This window comes from Geotrypetes seraphini, chromosome 17, assembly GCF_902459505.1.
Source record: "Geotrypetes seraphini chromosome 17, aGeoSer1.1, whole genome shotgun sequence".
Classification (NCBI taxonomy): Eukaryota; Metazoa; Chordata; class Amphibia; order Gymnophiona; family Dermophiidae; genus Geotrypetes; species Geotrypetes seraphini.
Genome location: NC_047100.1, coordinates 30,906,945 through 30,925,677, shown reverse-complemented (window position 1 = coordinate 30,925,677; position 18,733 = coordinate 30,906,945). Strand labels below are relative to the sequence as shown.

Sequence of the window (18,733 nt, the reverse complement as noted above, 5' to 3'; positions counted from 1 at the left end):
ACTTGTAAACTTGATAGAAGCAACAGGTCTTACTTAGCAGCTTGTTGGATGGGGATAGAAATTGAGAGGTCAGAATTAGAGAATGAAATGGTGGCTGTTACCCGCGGTTAGCTGCGGGTAATCTGCCCAAACGGGAGAAAGTCATCGCCACCACGGGTACGGGAACAAGACCATTCACCGCCCCGTGGAGCGGTGGCCTTGTCTCCGCAGTTAAGGTCGGGAACGCATGCGGTCACCGATAGGGCATCTCCCTCTCTCCCCTCCTTCCCTCCCTCCCCTTACTGTGGCGTTTTTGTGGGGGGTTTTTGTCTCCCAGCTGCCCGAGCCAGTTTTCATCAAGTCTCATATGGCTGCTGAAACGTCTCCTCTGACGCAACCAGAAACAGGAAGTTGCATCAGAGGAGAAGTTTCGGCAGCCACATGCGACTTGATGAAAGCCGGCTTGGGCAGCTGGGAGCTGAAAATAGCTCAGAAAATCGCCAAGGGGAGGGGGAAGGGAAATGACTTCGGCAATTGGGAGGGAGGGAGGATCTCTGGTGATCGGGGGGGGGGGGGGGAGAAGCTGCTGAACTGCGCACGCTGAAGGGAAGTGGAGAGAGAGGGGGAGAGGAACAGACGCTGAAGGGAAATTGGGAAGAGAAATGGGGAGAAGACACTGAAGAGAAATGGGCAAGAGAGAGGGGAAGACTCTGAAGGGAAATGGGCAAGAGAAGTGGAGAGTGGGGTGAAGACGCTGAAGGGAAATGGGGAAGAGAGAGATGCCAGACTATGGGGGGAGTGGAGGGAAGAAGATGGGTGCCAGACCAATTGGGGGTGGGGGGGCGGAGGGAGAGAGCAGGCAGACAGACAATGGATGGTATGAATTGAATGAGAAGATGAGGAAAGCAGAAACCAGATAACAAAGGCAGAAAAAAAAAGTATATTTTATTTTTTTTTGTTTAGGATAAAGTAGTGTATTAGTTGTGTTGATAAACATTTTATAAACAAAGCCCTGCCAGTTCAACATCTTTCTCTAGTTCAGCAGCCAAAACTTTAATTTATAAAATGACAATTGTACAGAATCTTGTTTCTTTTTATACTTTAATTAAATAAGTTTAGTATAAAACTATTCGAGGCTTGTGTGGATGGGATCAGATGGTTTGTGGGGATAGGACAGTGACGGGAAAAAACTTTTTCCCCGTGTCATTCTCTAGTCAGACTCAAAGATGACTCCAAGGTTGCGAGCAGAGGAGACTGGAACAATGACAGTTTCACAAAGTAAACATGTAACAGTTTTATATTTTTAGATCAGTCAACATACAAATAAAAGTAGTTCAAAAGTATCAACTCTCCACCTGCACATGAATAAAAGGTCATTTCAGACACTTATCTAGTTAATTAAATGTCAATTCTAATCATTTCAAGTCCAAAGATTCCAGAATGATTCCTGCATAAGCTACAATGAAAGCAAATATACTTTTGTTGCAGGCAAGTACTTAATTTTGAATGCCTTCACTTGTCTTTAGTAACAGATTGGCTAATGTACTGAAGAGGGCTTTAAACTAAATTTACTGGGGATGGGTGCTAAATACCCTAATATAATTATAACTCTCAGGAATATAAGGCATCAAATACCATTACTGAAATGAGACAAAAGAGCTAGGAAAGGGAAAGTATAGATGATTTTAAGATGCTGGATGTTGATTGGAACGTCTCAGCTGTGGGGTTGTCTAGAAGCAAGGAGATCTTGGATTCGCTATAGGAAGCTGTTCCGGCAATTAGTAACAGAACTCATGCGGGATAGAACTATTCTGGACTCTGTGCTTACAAATGAGGTTACGGTGAGTGATCATTTGGCATCTAGTGATCACAGAATGGTGAGGTTCAATATTAAAATGTGGGATAAGAGGACTTACTCAAGTTTGAAGGTTCAGACTTCAAAAGGACTAAATTTGTCAAGATGGGGGCAGTGGCGTACCTAGGGTATGTGGCACCCGGGGCCCATCATTTTTTGACACCCCCCCCCCCCATGTAAAAAAATATTTTTTGTAATGACCATGAAACGGAATAAATGGTGAGAATAGAAACAGGCAGTGAAAATTTTCTTATATTCCAAACATAACATAGCATAAATTATGTCTGAATTGTCATGACATCAGAAGTACATATGGAGTAGTTGCAGGTGATGCTTGGGACAGTTCTGATTGTGTTAGTGCAGTTTTATGTGTTTTTTGAATAGAAGGGTTTCTATTTCTTTTTGAAGGTTTTGCAGTATGTGGTCGATGTCAATTGGTTGTAGAGTTGGGGGTCGAGTGTTGCAGCTCAAATGGCTAGGAGGTTGTCGAACAGTTTTTTTCTTTTGACGTTTTTGGTTGGAGGGTGTGTGAATGGTGCGTGAGTTCTCCTATGTCTGGTTGAGGTGGACTGAATTATTTAGCTGAAGAAATTAGTTACCCCCTCATCCCACACACATTAATTCTCTTCCATTTTTGTTCCCATTATAAAAAACACTGATAAGTTCCCAGAAAAAAAATACATTAAAATAAGAAGTGAAAACAAAGGCCCCTACAGATGAGAATATAACATAAGAATAGCCTAACTGGGTCAGACCAATGGTCCATTCTCATGGTAGCCAATCCAGGACACTAATACCTGGTCAAAACCCAAAGAGTAGCAACATTCCATGCTACCGATCCAGGGCAAGCAGACACTTCCCCCATGTCTTAATAACAGATTATGGACTTTTCCTCCAGGAATTTGTCCAAATCTTTCTTAAAACCAGCTACACTATCTGCTTTTACCATAACTTCTGGCCACTTCATTTTTAAGTTTAGATCTTTCCTTTCAAACAGAGACCTTGCTAGATGTCAAATACAGCACAAGGTAACTTCACATGGACTTAGCTGTGCAGGAAATGTGAATCTCCTCATACACCCACCATATAGTGCAAAAATGTGCAAAGGTCTGTTTTTTTCTTTCGATCACTACATAGCCTAATGCCACACAAGCAGCGCTGTTACAAACATATTCTGTAGGTCAATGCTAAGGATAACAAAGTTTCCTTCCTTGGACCAGAAGGAGATACTGATAAACCACTGGAAGAGATACCAACACAACACCCAAAGACCCACTCAGTGTGTGAACCAATTGAGTGGAGTGGACTAACTGGGGGGTGGAAATGGGCCCAGAGTTTGCTCGGCAGAATTTCCCAGACCACCTCTTCCTCTCAACACATTGACACGCTGCCACCACCACCACTAGAAACACCTCACTGGGTAGGCCAGCTATGCTATAAACTTTATAAAACACATTATTATATTTTCTTATAAAGCACATATTTTAACTGAACTCTCTGACATCCTCAGCCTTTCCATTCACAAAAATAGAAGGAAGAAAAGTTCCCATTTCCTGCTGTTTCATGTCCCCGGCCTATACAATATTTTTTTTCTGCAGACCCTTCAAAAGTCTGACCAAATCCTCGTTTCACTTGCATTATAAAGTACTGAGGATGCCATCTCTCCCCAATCCCAGGTCCTAAAGTCTAAGACAGTAGCGCAAACTAATGCTGCCAGATTCAGGAAAAAAAATTTCGATTCGATTCAGCCTATTGAATTGGTTTTTCAATTCGATTTTCCTGCCCAATTGGGTGATTTTTTTCAAAACTCCTGGTGGGTTTTATAGCTTTTTCACCCCCTTTGGCTTCTCCTAACCACACTGGCACTGTGGTGTAAATAAAATAAAGAAACAAAAAGGACTTTTCCTCTCTCTGTTAAATCCTAGCTCACGTTTGCAGTCCAACACCAGCTCTGTCAGGATACACATTTCAAATCTGACATATTATAATCACAAAACAGAAAATAAAATTAATTTTTCTACCTTTTGTTGTCTGGTTATATTTCAAATCTTGTTGGACCAAGGCTCTGGTTTTCTTCTGATAACTTGCTTGCCAGGGTCTCCTTCTTTCTTCTTTCTGCGTGCTAACCATCCATCTGCCAACTCTGTCCTCCCTTTCCATTTCCCTTCCCTCCCCAGGAAGTCTGGTATCTTTCCTTTTTTTCATCTCCCTCCACAGATCCACCTTTTCTTAACTACCCTTTCATCCGGCATCTCTCCCTCCTTCCCCACCACCCCAGAGTCCACCATCTCTCCCTTTCTTTTCCCAATTACCCTCCTATCCAGTATCTCTATCCCTCCTCCACACCATCCCTTGTGTCCAATTTCTCTCCCTTTCAGTTCCTTCCCTCCTTAAATCCCATGGTCCATCATTTCTCTCCCTCTCCTCTATTTTCAAACCCATTATTTCTTCATCCCCCCCCAAAGTTTAGCATATGCACGTCTCTTTGAACACCCCCTTCCCTCCGTGTACTTCTAAACCAGGGTCCCCCCCAAAGGCCTGCCCCCCCTTAAAGGTCTGCCTGTCCCCCCTTGAAGGCCTGCACCCCCCTTGAAGGCCTGTCCCACCCCCTTGTAGGCCTGTCCCCCCCTTGAAGGCCTGTCCCTCCCCCTTGTAGGCCTGTCCCCCCACCTTGAAGACCTGCCTGCCTGTCCCCCCCTTGAAGGCCTGTCCCCCCCTTGAAGGCCTGTCCCCCCCCTTGAAGGTCTGCACCCCCCTGAAGGCCTGTCCCCCCCCCTTGTAGGCCTGTCCCCCCCTTGAAGGCCTGTCCCCCCCTTGAAGGCCTGCACCCCCCCCTGAAGTCCTGCACCCCCCCTGAAGGCCTGCCCCCCCCCTGAAGGTCTGTCCCACCCCCTTGTAGGCATGCCCCCCCTTGAAGGCCTGTCCCTCCCCCTTGAAGGTCTGCACACCCCCCCCGAAGGCCTGTCCCCCCCCTTGAAGGCCTGCCTGCCTGTCACCCCCCTCCCCCTTGAATGCCTGCCTGCCTGCCCACCCGCCCCACCCTGAAGGACCGCTCGCCCCCCCTGGCCTCCCCGCACCATCTATGAAGCAGCACTACCTATGCTCCCGGCCTTGCCATTCAGTCCCCACCACCCCCGAAGGACCGCTCGCCCCACTGACCTTCCTGCACCACCTATGAAGCAGCCGCAGCAGGATCGCGATGTCAGCTATCCCTGCGCTGCTTAGGCGCTGCTTCCTGCGCCGCGTTCCCGCCCCTCCTCTGATGTCAGAGGAGGGGCGGGACCGCGGCGCAGGAAGCAGCGCCCAAGCAGCTCAGGGATAGCTGACCTCGCGATCCTGCTGCTTGCTGCTTCACAGGTGGTGCAGGAAGGTCAGTGGGACGAGCGGTCCTTCGGGGGTGTGGGGGGACTGAACGGCAAGGCCGGGAGCACCCCTTCAGGGCTGGCACCCGGGGCGGACCGCCCCTCCCGCCCCCCCCCTTGGTACGCCACTGGATGGGGGAATACCTCAAAGAGGAGCTAAGTTGGATGAGAACAGCTGAATGAAGTAGAAAAGCAGTGGGCAAAACTGAAAGGAGCTATTCTAAAGGTGACACATCTTTGTTAGGAAAAGTACATACCATATATTTGCAAATATAAGCCAAGACCCCTATTTTCTCCAAAAAAAGGAGGAAAAATGGTTGACTCAAATATAAGATGTTGGGGGGGGGCTTAATATTTAATTGCCCTGCCCAGCCAGGAGCGTCCCCTCCATCACTCCCTCCCCTGCCAGGCTGCGCTCAGCCCCCCTCCCTGCCAATATCCTGCATGCTACCGCACCTTCCGTATGACCCGCGTTCCTGGAATCCCTGGTGGTCCAGAGGTGTAAAAGGCAGGAGCAAGCTTTCCATGCTCCTGCCCTACTGCTCAGCCGGTCGCTGCCACGAGTTCTGGCGGTTCAGCAGTCTCCTTTGCAATTCTGCTCCTCTTCTGGTTCTTACAATTTGTACGAAGTATCCATGATCCTCTCAAATGAAGATGTTTTCTTCTCACTCTTGTCCTTGGGCTTTGCATTTTATAAAAAATACTTTTTACACTTTCTTGAAGCCAGCTCCATTTGAAAGCCAAGTTTACTACAGTGGCCTCGCCTTTCTAAGATCCAACTTGTGCTATTTGCTTTGGTTTTATCAAGCGAAAGCGATGTGATGAAATCTTCTTGCTTTGACAACAGTCGTAGCTGTGTCCCTAATGGTGTGGGGAAGTGGGGAGGAGCAGGTCAGGTGATAAGGAGTTAAGCCCCCATACTGTACACTGGAATTAAGTCAGATTGTCTCTGCTATTGGATCCCAAAGACAGTAAAATTCCTAGACGACATAAATGACTGCTTCTTGGAGCAACTGGTCCAGGAACCAACAAGAGGGGAAGCTATTCTAGATTTGGTCCTTAGTGGAATGCAGGACATAGTATGGGAGGTAACTGTGCTGGATCGGCTGGGAAACAGTGATCTTAACATGATCAAATTTGAGCGGGTAACTGGAGTGACGTTGCTAAATAAATCTAAGGGTGACTATGATAAAATGAGGAAAATGTTTAAAAAGAAGCTAAAAGGGTCTGTGATAAAAGGTCAGAAGTTTAAGCAGGTGTGGATATTTAAAAATACTATTGTAGAAGCCCAGACTAGATATATACCACGTATTAAAAAAGGTGGAAAGAAGAGAAAACGAGAGCCGGCATGGTTAAAAAGTAAAGTGAAAGAGACTTTTACAGCCAAGAAAACATCCTTTAAAGAATGAAAAAAGGATCCCATGAAGACATAAGCATTGGCAAGTAGTCAGTAGTTTGAAAAGGATTTGAAATACTATAGAAGTTGAGGTACATTCCTTTTTATTTTGAACCTTATCTGTTTAAACTATTGATGCAATCTTTTAATAAATATCCTTTATTATTGCAATATAATATACTTAACAGGTTCCTATAAAAATTTCCAAAAGTTACTAATTATTCAAAATTCTGCAGTGCGTCCAATATTTAATGAGGAAATTTGATCATCTTTCCGTTTTTTTTTTCCTTTATTTTTTACCAGAAATTACATTGGTTTCCAATACAAGCCAAGGTATTATTCAAATTGGGATTTATTTTATTTTTGTAAGATGTTTTGATTTGGTTCCTTTTTACTTATGGGGTCCTTTTTATTAAGGTGAGCTAAATGCTAAGACATTCATTATATTCCTATGGGCATCTTAGCATTTAGCGCATTAAATCGGTTAGTGCAACTTAATAAAAGGACCCCTATATGCTCATCTTTCATTTTCTTTACTAAAATGATCTTTGTGCAATATTAATTATTTCACTTTTTCATCAGTAAAGGAATGGAAGTACATAAAAATAGCCTTACTGGGTCAGAGCAATGGTCCATCAAGCCCAGTAGCCCGTTCTCACGGTGGCCAATCCAGGCCACTAGTACCTGGCCAAAACCCAAGGAGTAGCAATATTTCATGCTACCGATACAGAGCAAGCAGTGGCTTCCCCCGTGTCTTTCTCAATAATGGACTATGGACTTTTCCTCCAGGAACTTGTCCAAACTTTTCTTAAAACCAGCTACGCTATCCGCTCTTACCACAACCTCTGACAATGCATAACCAATCTAGTTTCCAACCAAGTGGCCAAATGAGAATCTATAATTCAACCGTTAATTTCACTATCATTCTCTTATATACATTTTAGAAGATTAATGAAAGCTTATTTGTTTAGGAAATTCAGAAAATGATTATTGTAAATTCAACAGTTAATATGCTAGTTTTATCTTTTGTAAATTGCATAGGACCACGAGGTATCTATGATTCACAAATAAAGCTTTATGTTATGAAATGACTCGATTTTCTTTAAAGCAATATATTGAAAACGAGTCGCCTTGATGCTAGGTTTTAGTATGAGATATCAAGTTTTAAAGTAGCAGACCAATGTGCATCCTATATAAAGCTCTCATGTAGTCAATTTCTAATCAAGTTGATATGAAAAGTCAGTACTTCCATCGTGTTTTTGCATCTGTTGATATGAGAGACTGAAATTTGCCTCGCAGTTGTATTAGTTTTACAGTTAATAGGAAGACAGTAACGTATATACCAATATCAGACACTATGAAGAGCTGGATTACACTATAGTAATTTAATCTAGTGTGAACTTTAAGTCCAGATGTTTTCCTGCTGCTAAATGTTATTCATTTTTTTACTATAGACAAATGTCCACACCGTAAAAAGTGAAGTTCAATACTTTCATAGTAATAGTTTGTTCTGCTCCATTTCTAATAGTATGAATGCAAAGGCACAACCCTTCATGCACATTAGTTTGCTATAATTATGCATTAATGACAGCCCAATCATCCTTTTCGACCGGCACTTACAAGAGCTGCCTGATATTGCTCCAGTCCAAACACATAGTTGGGACTTTCGTACTGCAGTGCTCATGGAACTTGTAACCACACGTCTGACAACGGAAACCATTTAGCAGGAACTTCTGGCAGATATCACAGAAGGCAAGCTTTAGAAATGTCTTCCGAACCTGGAAATCATCATCAATAAGAACATATTACTTTTCTGATGTCTGTAGAATTTGGAATGGAACACTGCTGAAAAACTAGGACATAACGGTTAACTCTAGATTTAACACCTTGGCACCGCTGCCATTGGTTTAACTCGTTCCTCGTTACAGTTCCTCCTCTATTCATCCGAGAACACTTTACTGCAGTGACCGTTTTAACTCATTTGCTCAATATCATCATGTCAGACTATGGAAGCTACTTATGTACAAACACATCAAAAAAGGAGATTCACTTAAAGTCACACACTGAACAGCAGTGTGCAAACTTAAGACACAAGTAAAATACAATTCATTTTACTTATGATTTGAGCCAGCAATGGTTTTCTTCTATTTTGAAGGTAATTTGTATTTTTGTGTGTAGTTTGTGCCTCAATATATGTTGTTTTATCAGAGAATGCATTGCAGTTCATAAACCATTTTGAATTGTCATTTGACCGATAAAGCAGTATACAATTACAAAAAAATTCTTGTATACCACATGTATATCTTTTACAATTCATAGTGGTCAACAGTAATAAGCCAAAACATTCCTGGGCATAGCAAAATACATTCATTGTTAAAGTTGCAACATATCTTTGAAAGACAGAAGTTAAAAACCTATAATCTTGTATTGCACTTAAAATATGGTGACAGGGCATTTCAAATCTTTGTTGCTTGATAATCTAAAAGTCTGTGCCCAATAGGATTTATAGAAAATTCCTTTTGGATTGGAAAATTTAATAGTTGTCTTGCTTATCTCCAAGCACAAAGTTGGAAATTCTATTTGTTCTACTATGCAATATTAGAAATACCAGGCTACACATTTTAAACATACCGCTAGCCTCCACTGGTAACCAGTATAGTTTCATAAAAAGCACAGTTACTTACCGTAACAGGTGTTATCCAGGGACAGCAGGCAGATATTCCCACACATGGGTGACGTCACCGACGGAGCCCCGCAGCGGACAGCCTCGAAAGCATCTTGCTTGAAGATCTCGAGCTTTCGATTGCTGCATCGCGCATGCGCGCGTGCCTTCCCGCCCAAACTAGGGGGCGCATCTCCTGAGAGGATCCTCAGTTCAGATACCAAGCTAAGAAGCCAACCAGGGGAGGTGGGAGGGTTGTGGGAATATCTGCCTGCTGTCCCTGGATAACACCTGTTACGGTAAGTAACTGTGCTTTATCCCAGGACAAGCAGGCAGCATATTCCCACACATGGGTGACCTCCAAGCTAAATCAAAAGGGAGGAGGGAAGTTGGCAATTTAAGAGAAAAGATTCTGTAAAACAGATTGGCCAAAATGGCCATCCCTCCTGGATAAAGTATCCAGACAATAATGAGAAGTAAAAGTGTGAACCGAGGACCAAGTGGCAGCTTTACAAATTTCCTCAATAGGAGTTGATCTGAGGAAAGCAACAGAAGCCGCCATAGCCCTGACTTTATGGCCCGTTACTCGACTCTGTAGAGGAAGACCAGCCTGAGCATAACAGAAAGAAATACATGCAGCCATCCAGTTGGAGATAGTACGCTTCGAGACGGGATGACCCAATCTATTTGGATCAAAAGAAATAAAAAGTTGAGGAGAATTTCTGTGAGGTTGAGTACGTTGAAGATAGAAAGCCAACGTACGTTTACAATCCAAAGTATGCAAAGCCGCCTCACCAGGGTGAGAATGTGGCTTAGGAAAAAAAACTGGTAGAACAATAGATTGATTGATATGAAAATCAGACACTACCTTAGGTAAGAATTTGGGATGCGTACGGAGCACCACCTTGTCATGGTGAAAAACAGTAAAAGGTGGATCCGAAACCAAAGCTTGTAACTCACTAACTCGACGAGCCGAAGTGAGAGCAATCAAGAAAACAGTTTTCCAAGTAAGATATCGAAAATGAGCCAAGTCAATAGGTTCAAAAGGAGGCTTCATCAATTGAGCCAAGACCACATTAAGATCCCATACCACAGGAGGTGGTTTGACAGGTGGATGGAGATTAAAAAGACCCTTCATAAAACGAGAAACTAGAGGGTGTGCCGAAAGTGATTTCCCCTCTAAAGGCTGATGGAAAGCAGCAATTGCACTAAGATGAACTCTAATAGATGTGGATTGAAGACCTGACTGGGACAGATGAAGTAAATAATCCAAAACGGAAGCCAAAGAAGAAGAAGTTGGCTGAAGATTATGAGTGGAACACCAAGAAGAGAATCTGGTCCACTTCTGACTATAACATTGACGAGTGGACGGTTTTCTGGAAGCCAGAAATACATCCTGAACAGACTGAGAAAATTCAGCAGAATCCATCAGGTAGAAAGGAACCATGCTGTCAAATGAAGAGACTGCAGGTTTGGATGAAGTAAGGATCCCTGACTCTGAGTGAGCAGAGAAGGAAAAACTGGCAGAAGAAGAGGTTCCTTGATGCTGAGTTGCAGAAGAAGAGAGAACCAATGTTGTCGGGGCCACCGAGGTGCTATTAGAATCATTGTGGCATGATCCGACTTCAACTTGACAAGAGTTTTGAGAATCAGAGGAAAAGGAGGAAAGGCGTAAAGGAACTGATTCCTCCAGTCTAGTAGAAAAGCATCCGCCTCGAGACGAAGAGGGGAGAAGATGCGGGAACAAAACAGAGGAAGTTTGAAGTTGTTGGGTGACGCAAAAAGATCCACCCGAGGAGTCCCCCATCGATTGAATACTTGACGAAGTGTGGGGGAGTTGATCGTCCATTCATGAGGTTGAAGCAGACGACTCAATTTGTCTGCAAGGCAATTCTGAATACCCTGAATATAAACGGCTCGAAGAAAGATGTTGTGTGAAATCGCCCAATGCCACAACTTCAGAGCTTCCTGACACAGAGGATGGGAACCCGTCCCGCCCTGTTTGTTGACATAATACATTGCTACTTGATTGTCCGTTCGAACAAGAACTACTTGGTCGTGAAGGATGTGAAGGAAAGCTTTGAGAGCAAGAAATATCGCTCTGAGTTCCAACAGATTGATATGACATCGACGATCTGTGGCCGTCCATAACCCTTGCGTACGGAGACCATCTACGTGGGCTCCCCATGCGTACTCGGACGAATCTGTTGTGAGAACTTTCTGATGAGGGAGATGGTGAAACAGCAAACCTCTGGAAAGATTTGAAGAGAGCATCCACCAGCGGAGAGACTTCTTTAAAGAAGGTGTCACCGTTATATGGCGAGAAGGTGGATCTAGAGCTTGTTGCCATTGGGATGCCAGAGTCCACTGAGGGATGCGAAGATGTAGTCTTGCTAAAGGAGTCACATGTACTGTAGATGCCATGTGACCGAGAAGGACCATCATATGACGCGCCCTGATAGTTGATAGGGAAGCTACATGATGACAAAGGTTTAAGAGAGTATTCTGTCGGTTGAGAGGAAGAAAAGCTCTCATGCGGACAGAATCCAACACCGCCCCAATAAATTGGATCGATCGAGTTGGAACTAACTGAGATTTTGGAAAGTTGATATGGAACCCCAGACTTTGAAGAAAAGAAATAGTCTGAAGGGTCGCTTGCGTAACCCCTGTAAGAGAAGGAGCTTTTATAAGCCAATCGTCGAGGTAAGGAAAAACTTGCAATCCCTGGGCTCGAAGGGCCGCGGCTACCACAACCAGACACTTGGTGAAAACCCGAGGGGAGGTTGCTAAGCCAAATGGAAGAACCCTGTATTGAAGGTGAAGGTTCCCCACCTTGAACCTGAGATATTTGCGAAAGTTTGGATGAATAGGAATGTGAGTATAAGCCTCTTTGAGATCCAGTGAGCACATCCAATCCCCTTGATCCATGAGGGAGTACAGAATCGGGAGAGAGAGCATGCAAAATTTTTCTTTGACTAGAAATTTGTTGAGAGCTCGGAGATCCAGAATAGGTCGCAAATCCCCCGTCTTCTTTGGAACCAGGAAGTATCTGGAATAAAACCCCTGGTTGTGTTCGAGAGGAGGAATTTCCTCCACTGCTCGAAGGAGAAGAAGAGCCCGAGCCTCCCGAAGAAGAAGGGGAAGTTGCGAGGAACTGGAAAGACACTCTCTTGGAGGGTGATCTGGAGGCACCTGAAGCAGGCGCAGAGAGTATCCCTCGCGGATGATCGTAAGGACCCAAAGGTCCGATGTAATGGTTTCCCAGACAGATGAAAAAAGGGAAAGGCGACCTCCGATGGGTAGGGAGGAATTTGGATGTAAAGAGGTTGGAATGCTCATCACTGGACCGTCAAAAAGACGGAGCTGTTTTGGTTGGAGCAGGTGTCTGGGGCTTTTGAGGACGTTGTTGTTGTGGCCGTCTAGGTGGAGGCCTAGAAAAAGCCGGTGTGGACTTCATGGGGTAACGACGAGCTGGAGGTCTGTAAGCTCTAGTCACAGAAGGTTTTGGTTTCGGACGAAGCAGAGAGGCGAAGGAGCGCTCATGCTCAGAAAGCCTTTTAGTAGCTGCTTCAATAGAGTCATCAAAGAGCTCAGAACCTTGACACGGCAGGTTTGCTAAACGATCTTGTAAATTGGGATCCATATCAACAATCCTGAGCCATGCAAGACGTCTCATAGCCACTGCAAATGCCGAGACTCTGGAAGATAGCTCAAAAGCATCGTAAGATGCCTGCAACATGAATAGACGTAACTGAGATAGAGATTGAATAATATGTTTATATTCAGAAAGGCGTTCTTTGGGCCAGTCTGGGCAAAACGATGACAACTGCTTCAAAAAATGGTTAAAATATGAAGTAAAGACATAGTTGTAATTCAAAATTCTATTTGTCATCATAGAATTTTGATAAAGTCTGCGCCCAAACTTGTCCATAGTTCGCCCTTCGCGTCCTGGTGGAACTGTTGCAGACACCTTAGATGGGTGAGCCTTCTTCAGGGAGGATTCCACCACTAGAGATTGATGAGAAAGTTGAGATTTCTCAAACCCTTTACATGGAACAGTACGATACCGAGACTCCAGCTTCGATGGAATAGCTGTCACAGAATAAGGAGTCTCCATGTTACGTAGAAACGTCTGCTTCAGCACCGGTGTCATGGGTAGACGTAAGGTCTCCTTAGGAGGATGAGAAAGTTCCATATCCGCCAGATATTCAGGCGTGTATTTTGAATCGGAACGTAAATCAATATTAAGAGCCTGCCCCATGTCGAAGACAAATTTAGCAAAGGAAGCAGACTTCGAGGTCGAGGCTTCCTCAGGAGAAACAGAACGAGAACGATGTGTCACTGAAAAAGATGGAGAAGCCTCGCGTGAATACTGAGATACAGGCTCAGATTCAAGATGTAAAGTGATGGAAGATGTTCCACTGCCTGTCAGAGGAGGAGTGGCTGAATGCTTCCGCTTAAGGCTCCGAGTCGGAGAGGTGCGCGGAGTACGAGGCTTAGTAAGAGGAGATTTTTCTCGAGACAAATGCCTCGAAGGTGGTGTCCTCGACCTCGAATGCCTCGATGAAATTGAAGAGGCAATGGTAGTATGAGCTTTGGAAGTAAGATCAGAATGCTTCGAGCTCTTTGTAGAGGTAAGCTTCGAAGACCGAGACCTGTGTTTGGATCGAGGTAATGCTTGTTTAGCCCCACGTTCAGATGAAGAGTCCGACGAGGAAACCCTGGATCGAGACCTTCGACGAGGAGATCGTCGAGAAGGTGTAGATTTTTGCTCAGGCTGGAGTTGCGCAGACAGAGTCGAGGCCGGTACCAACTGAGCCACTATTGAGGTAATTTGCGTAGTCAGAATTGACTTCAGCATATCCTCAAACATGGGGACGGAGACCAAAGGACTCGGAGTCACAGGAGGTCTCGTGCGTTCCAAGGAGGGCGACCTCGATCGAGAGTATTCCCTGGACTTGGAAGCACGTTTTGAAGGTCTGGAAGACGGAGTCAAACCTGGAGCCCCAGGTTGAATGGAGGTAGACTCTGTCGGCTTCTTAGGGATGGTACCTGAAAAGGAAGCAGGAGACTTACCCCCCAATCCAGGCTTCGAGGATATCGTCGAGGCCTTCGAGGCCGAGGACCCGGAGGTCTTCGAGGCCGAGGCCTGTCGAGGAGGCGAGGTCGAGGTTTTAGTACTCGAAGTTGGACCCGGAGTCGAGGATTTTACAGATGCCTCGACTGAGACCACAGCTTTTTCAGGCTCCATACGAGGAAAAAGCTCTAAAAACCTGTCGCAGCGGCGTTTAAAAGCACGAGGTTGAAGAGTGAGGCAGCGAAGACAATCTTCAGGGCGATGAGTCGACCCAAGACAGATCATACACCGACTATGTGGATCAGTGATGGAAATAGTCCTACCGCACTGATAACACCTTTTAAACCCGGTAACAGGCCGGGACATAGATAGGAGAAAGTCCGTGTCGAGAACGGAGAAGAGAGGCCTAGGCCTCAATCTTCCAACCCGACGCTAAAGAAAAACAAAAAGATGTTTTTTTTGTTTTTTTTTTATATAGAAATAAAATAGAATCAGAATAGAAACACAGCGACCGAAAACAATAAAAAGTACTCAGCCGCGGTGAAGAGAAGGCACAACGCTACGGGAACCAAGTCGACAAGTCTTCTCGGCTCCGCGGAAAACGTTGAACTGAGGATCCTCTCAGGAGATGCGCCCCCTAGTTTGGGCGGGAAGGCACGCGCGCATGCGCGATGCAGCAATCGAAAGCTCGAGATCTTCAAGCAAGATGCTTTCGAGGCTGTCCGCTGCGGGGCTCCGTCGGTGACGTCACCCATGTGTGGGAATATGCTGCCTGCTTGTCCTGGGATAATAAGGAGTTATCCTGCTGTCCAGCCTGATTGAAAAATCAGCCAGGTTACTGTATTTTGTCAGTAATTTCGTGAGCAATCTGAAATGACAGCTGGCATACAATTCACAATAATCTGGTTGTGCCAGTAATAAAAATTGAACCATGAACTTAAATTGTTCACATTCAAAAAATACTTTTTGATATATCTACATTTTCTAAGGGTCCAAAAGGATTCTTTTTTTTTTTAACATTGTGTACCTAGGCCTCCCTAGTTAGATTGTCTATAATAATTACTAAAATACTTATAAGTAGATTCAACTTTAAACACACTGCTTCCAGCCATTCAGATAGTTATTAGTATATACCGTATTTTCACGCATATAACGCGCACCCGTGTAAAACGCGCACACGGGTATAGCGCGCGGGGAACACAAATTTATGTTTAAAAAATTTAATATAGCGCGCACACGCGTATACCGCGCATGCTAAAACCTCCTCCCGCTTACTCCGAACCGGCATCCTCCCCTCCCCCCCCCGCTCGCTTACCCGCGTTTTACAACTTTTTTTTTCAATCCGATCCGGCATCCCCCCTGCGAACCGGCATCCTCCCCCCTCGCTCGCGTCACCCCCCCTCCCCCGCGATCCTACATCCCCCCAGCACCAAACATCTCTTACCCGATTGGGCACCAGCACCAATGCACAGGACGTGCCAGTGCCCGAAGATCCTCCCTCGTTGGTTTGGGCTGGGCTGGGCTGGGCGGTGCGATGCGATGCAGGAGAGATAATCCTTCTTCCTGCGGATCCTCTCTCGTTGGTTTGGGCTGGGCTGGGCGGTGCGATGCAGGAGAGATAATCCTTCTTCCTGCGCCGGGCTGGACTAGGCTTTGAGCATTTGCGCATGCTCAAAGCCTTCTGGTCTCGCTCTCTCCGAGATTGGAGAGAGCGAGACCAGAAGGCTTTGAGCATGCGCAAATGCTCAAAGCCTAGTCCAGCCCGGCGCAGGAAGAAGGATTATCTCTCCTGCATCGCACCGCCCAGCCCAGCCCAAACCAACGAGGGAGGATCCGCAGGAAGAAGGATTATCTCTCCTGCATCGCACCGCCCAGCCCAGCCCAGCCCAGCCCAAACCAACGAGGGAGGATCTTCGGGCACTGGCACGTCCTGTGCATTGGTGCTGGTGCCGGTGCCCAATCGGGTAAGAGATGTTTGGTGCTGGGGGGATGTAGGATCGCGGGGGAGGGGGGTTGATGTGAGCGGGGGGGGGGAGGATGCCGGTTCGCAGGGGGGATGCCGATCGGATTGGAAAAAAAAAGTTGTATAACGCGCAAGGTTATGCACGGTTTGTAAAATCGTGTATAACGCGCGTGTTATATGCGTGAAAATACGGTAGATAATTTAACTGAAATTAGTCCCTTAGAAGGTAGTCATTCAACATCTACACTGAAAATCTGTTTATGGATAATAAATTTTTGTTTAGAAATCTAACTTAGGCCACAAAGGAAAGGAAACAACCTCCCCCCCCCCCCACACACACACAAAATACTTTGATTCAAGTATATGTTTGCTCAGCAACAACTTGCAAACAAATAAAATCCTTGCAAACAGTTTAGAGAAAAATAAACAGAACATACAAAGTTGTGTGTTGTGAGTGGAACGTGATCCAGGAAATCCACCTGCAATTCTTCACCAATCAAGGAGGCCGCATCAGTATTCCAGTCTAAACGTAATTTATTTCTAATAGAGACAAATGCAAGGGAGAATCATATATATGAAATACAGGAACGTGTGTATTTATCTTCTTTAAGTACAAAACGTAATCTCCTCATCAAAACTCTATAGTTAGGAAAGGACAGCAAGATCTCTCTCTTTCATTTGAAAGGAAGCTCTGGAATGAGAGGGCATAGGATAAAGTTAAGAAGTGACAGGCTCTGGAGGAATCTAAGGAAATACATTTTTCAGAAAGGGTGGTAGATTGTGGAACAGTCTCTCGGAGACAGAGACGGTCTGAATTTAAGAAGGCATGGGATAGGCAGACTAGTGCATGCCCAATCTCAGGCCTGGCTCAGATTTCTCTAAGAATCGTCTATGCTAAATCCAGGCTTTTTAAAAAAATTGGCATCAATTAGTGCGGCACTAAGCACGATTCTATAAAGTTAGGTGCACTGTATAGAATCATGCTTTTGGTCAGGATCTCATGATATACTGAAAGACCACAAGCTTTTCACGTTTCCCATGGGTATTTGTAGAATTGGAACCAGGATGGAACACTTGGTATATCTGCTTGTAAAAATAAAAGAAGGCTTATGACCTTACAAAACAAAGTGGAAACTCAGAAAAGATGTCAATATAGCAAGAAAATGTATACAGTGTCTCGCATAGTAGAAAAAAAATATATAGGACATGAGCTCTTAAGAACATAAGAAGTTGCCTCCACTGGGTCAGACCAGAGGTCCATCGCGCCCAGCAGTCCACTCCTGCCGCAGCCCATCAGGTCCATGACCTGTAAGGTGATCCTTGTCTAAAACCCTTTATTCCTCTTTATGCTTCTATCTATACTCTTTCATAATCCCATCTCTACCTCTGCCATCATATTAAGGATTTAAGCAATTTATATGAAGAGTGGATATGGTGACATCCTCCCCCCCCCCTGCATTTTGGTAATTCAATGAATTCCTATCAGTTTTATGAAAAAAACATGCATTTTACAATACTGTATTTGCTGTAGCCCACAGGAAATTGTTGGTTTGTTGGGAGATAACAGAACCTGCAGTGGTCACAGCCATTACCTACTATTGGTACCCCATGTCTTTCTCCCTTCGCTTTGTTACCGTCTATTCATATTAATGATAGTCCGCAAGAGGCTGCCCTGACAAAGACAAGTTCTGAAAATCAGGCGGCAGCAAGCCCTTGAGGTCTCTCTTTCCCTCTATTAATCATAATTGCATTAAGGCTATAAACAAAAATTAAAAACAGAAGCAAAAAAGAGGCATTTCCCCAATTCATCACTTGTTGTATTTAAGGGAATTTTGTCATTGACAAATATTCATATCCACACAAATAAAAGGACTAATTTGAAGCCAGCATGAACCTCAAGGTCTCTGACTGTAAAATGACTTTTTAAACTAACGAGGTTTAAAATTGAGCTTATTTGCCTCACACCCACTCTGTTTTCTTATAATGGGATTTCCCCAGTTATAGCTTATTCCTGTGACAAAATTCATCAAGGGCTCCTTTTATAAAGGTACGCTAGCGTTTTTAGCACACGCTACAAGGAAAATACTAACGCTGGCTCTATGGAGGCGTTGGCGTCTAGTGCGCGCGGCACCTTTGTAAAAGGGGCCCTAAGTTCATGTATTTTAATGACTTTGTGTTGAAAACTCTTATGCAAAACTCATTCAGTGCAAAAGCTGCTACCTATTTTTCTCAACACTTCTGATGATGGACTGAGTGAGATCTGGAAAAGGGCTCTTCAATTACTGCCAAAAAGCCATTCAACTACAAACACGTACCTACGTTAACATTAGCACAGACTTGGAACAACTTACTGTAGGCCTTAAGTCTAACAAAGTGCTTAGCTCCTGGGGAATGAGTCATGGTCACTGCTCAAGGGCAACACCTAGTGGTCAGATGGAG

At 44.7% G+C, this 18,733-nt stretch overlaps 1 protein-coding gene across 2 annotated transcripts in view; it reads right to left on the bottom strand.

Moving 5' to 3' along the window:
- RAF1 (Raf-1 proto-oncogene, serine/threonine kinase) overlaps positions 1-18,733 on the bottom strand; it is a 126,881-nt gene that overhangs the window by 72,537 nt on the left and 35,611 nt on the right. For both annotated transcript variants that reach the window (XM_033925984.1, XM_033925986.1), the window contains exons 4-5: positions 16,732-16,834; positions 8,213-8,370 (exon numbers count right to left, since the gene is read on the bottom strand). In XM_033925984.1, the coding sequence (XP_033781875.1) occupies positions 8,213-8,370; positions 16,732-16,834 (261 nt within the window). The remainder of the gene's footprint in view (positions 1-8,212; positions 8,371-16,731; positions 16,835-18,733) is intronic.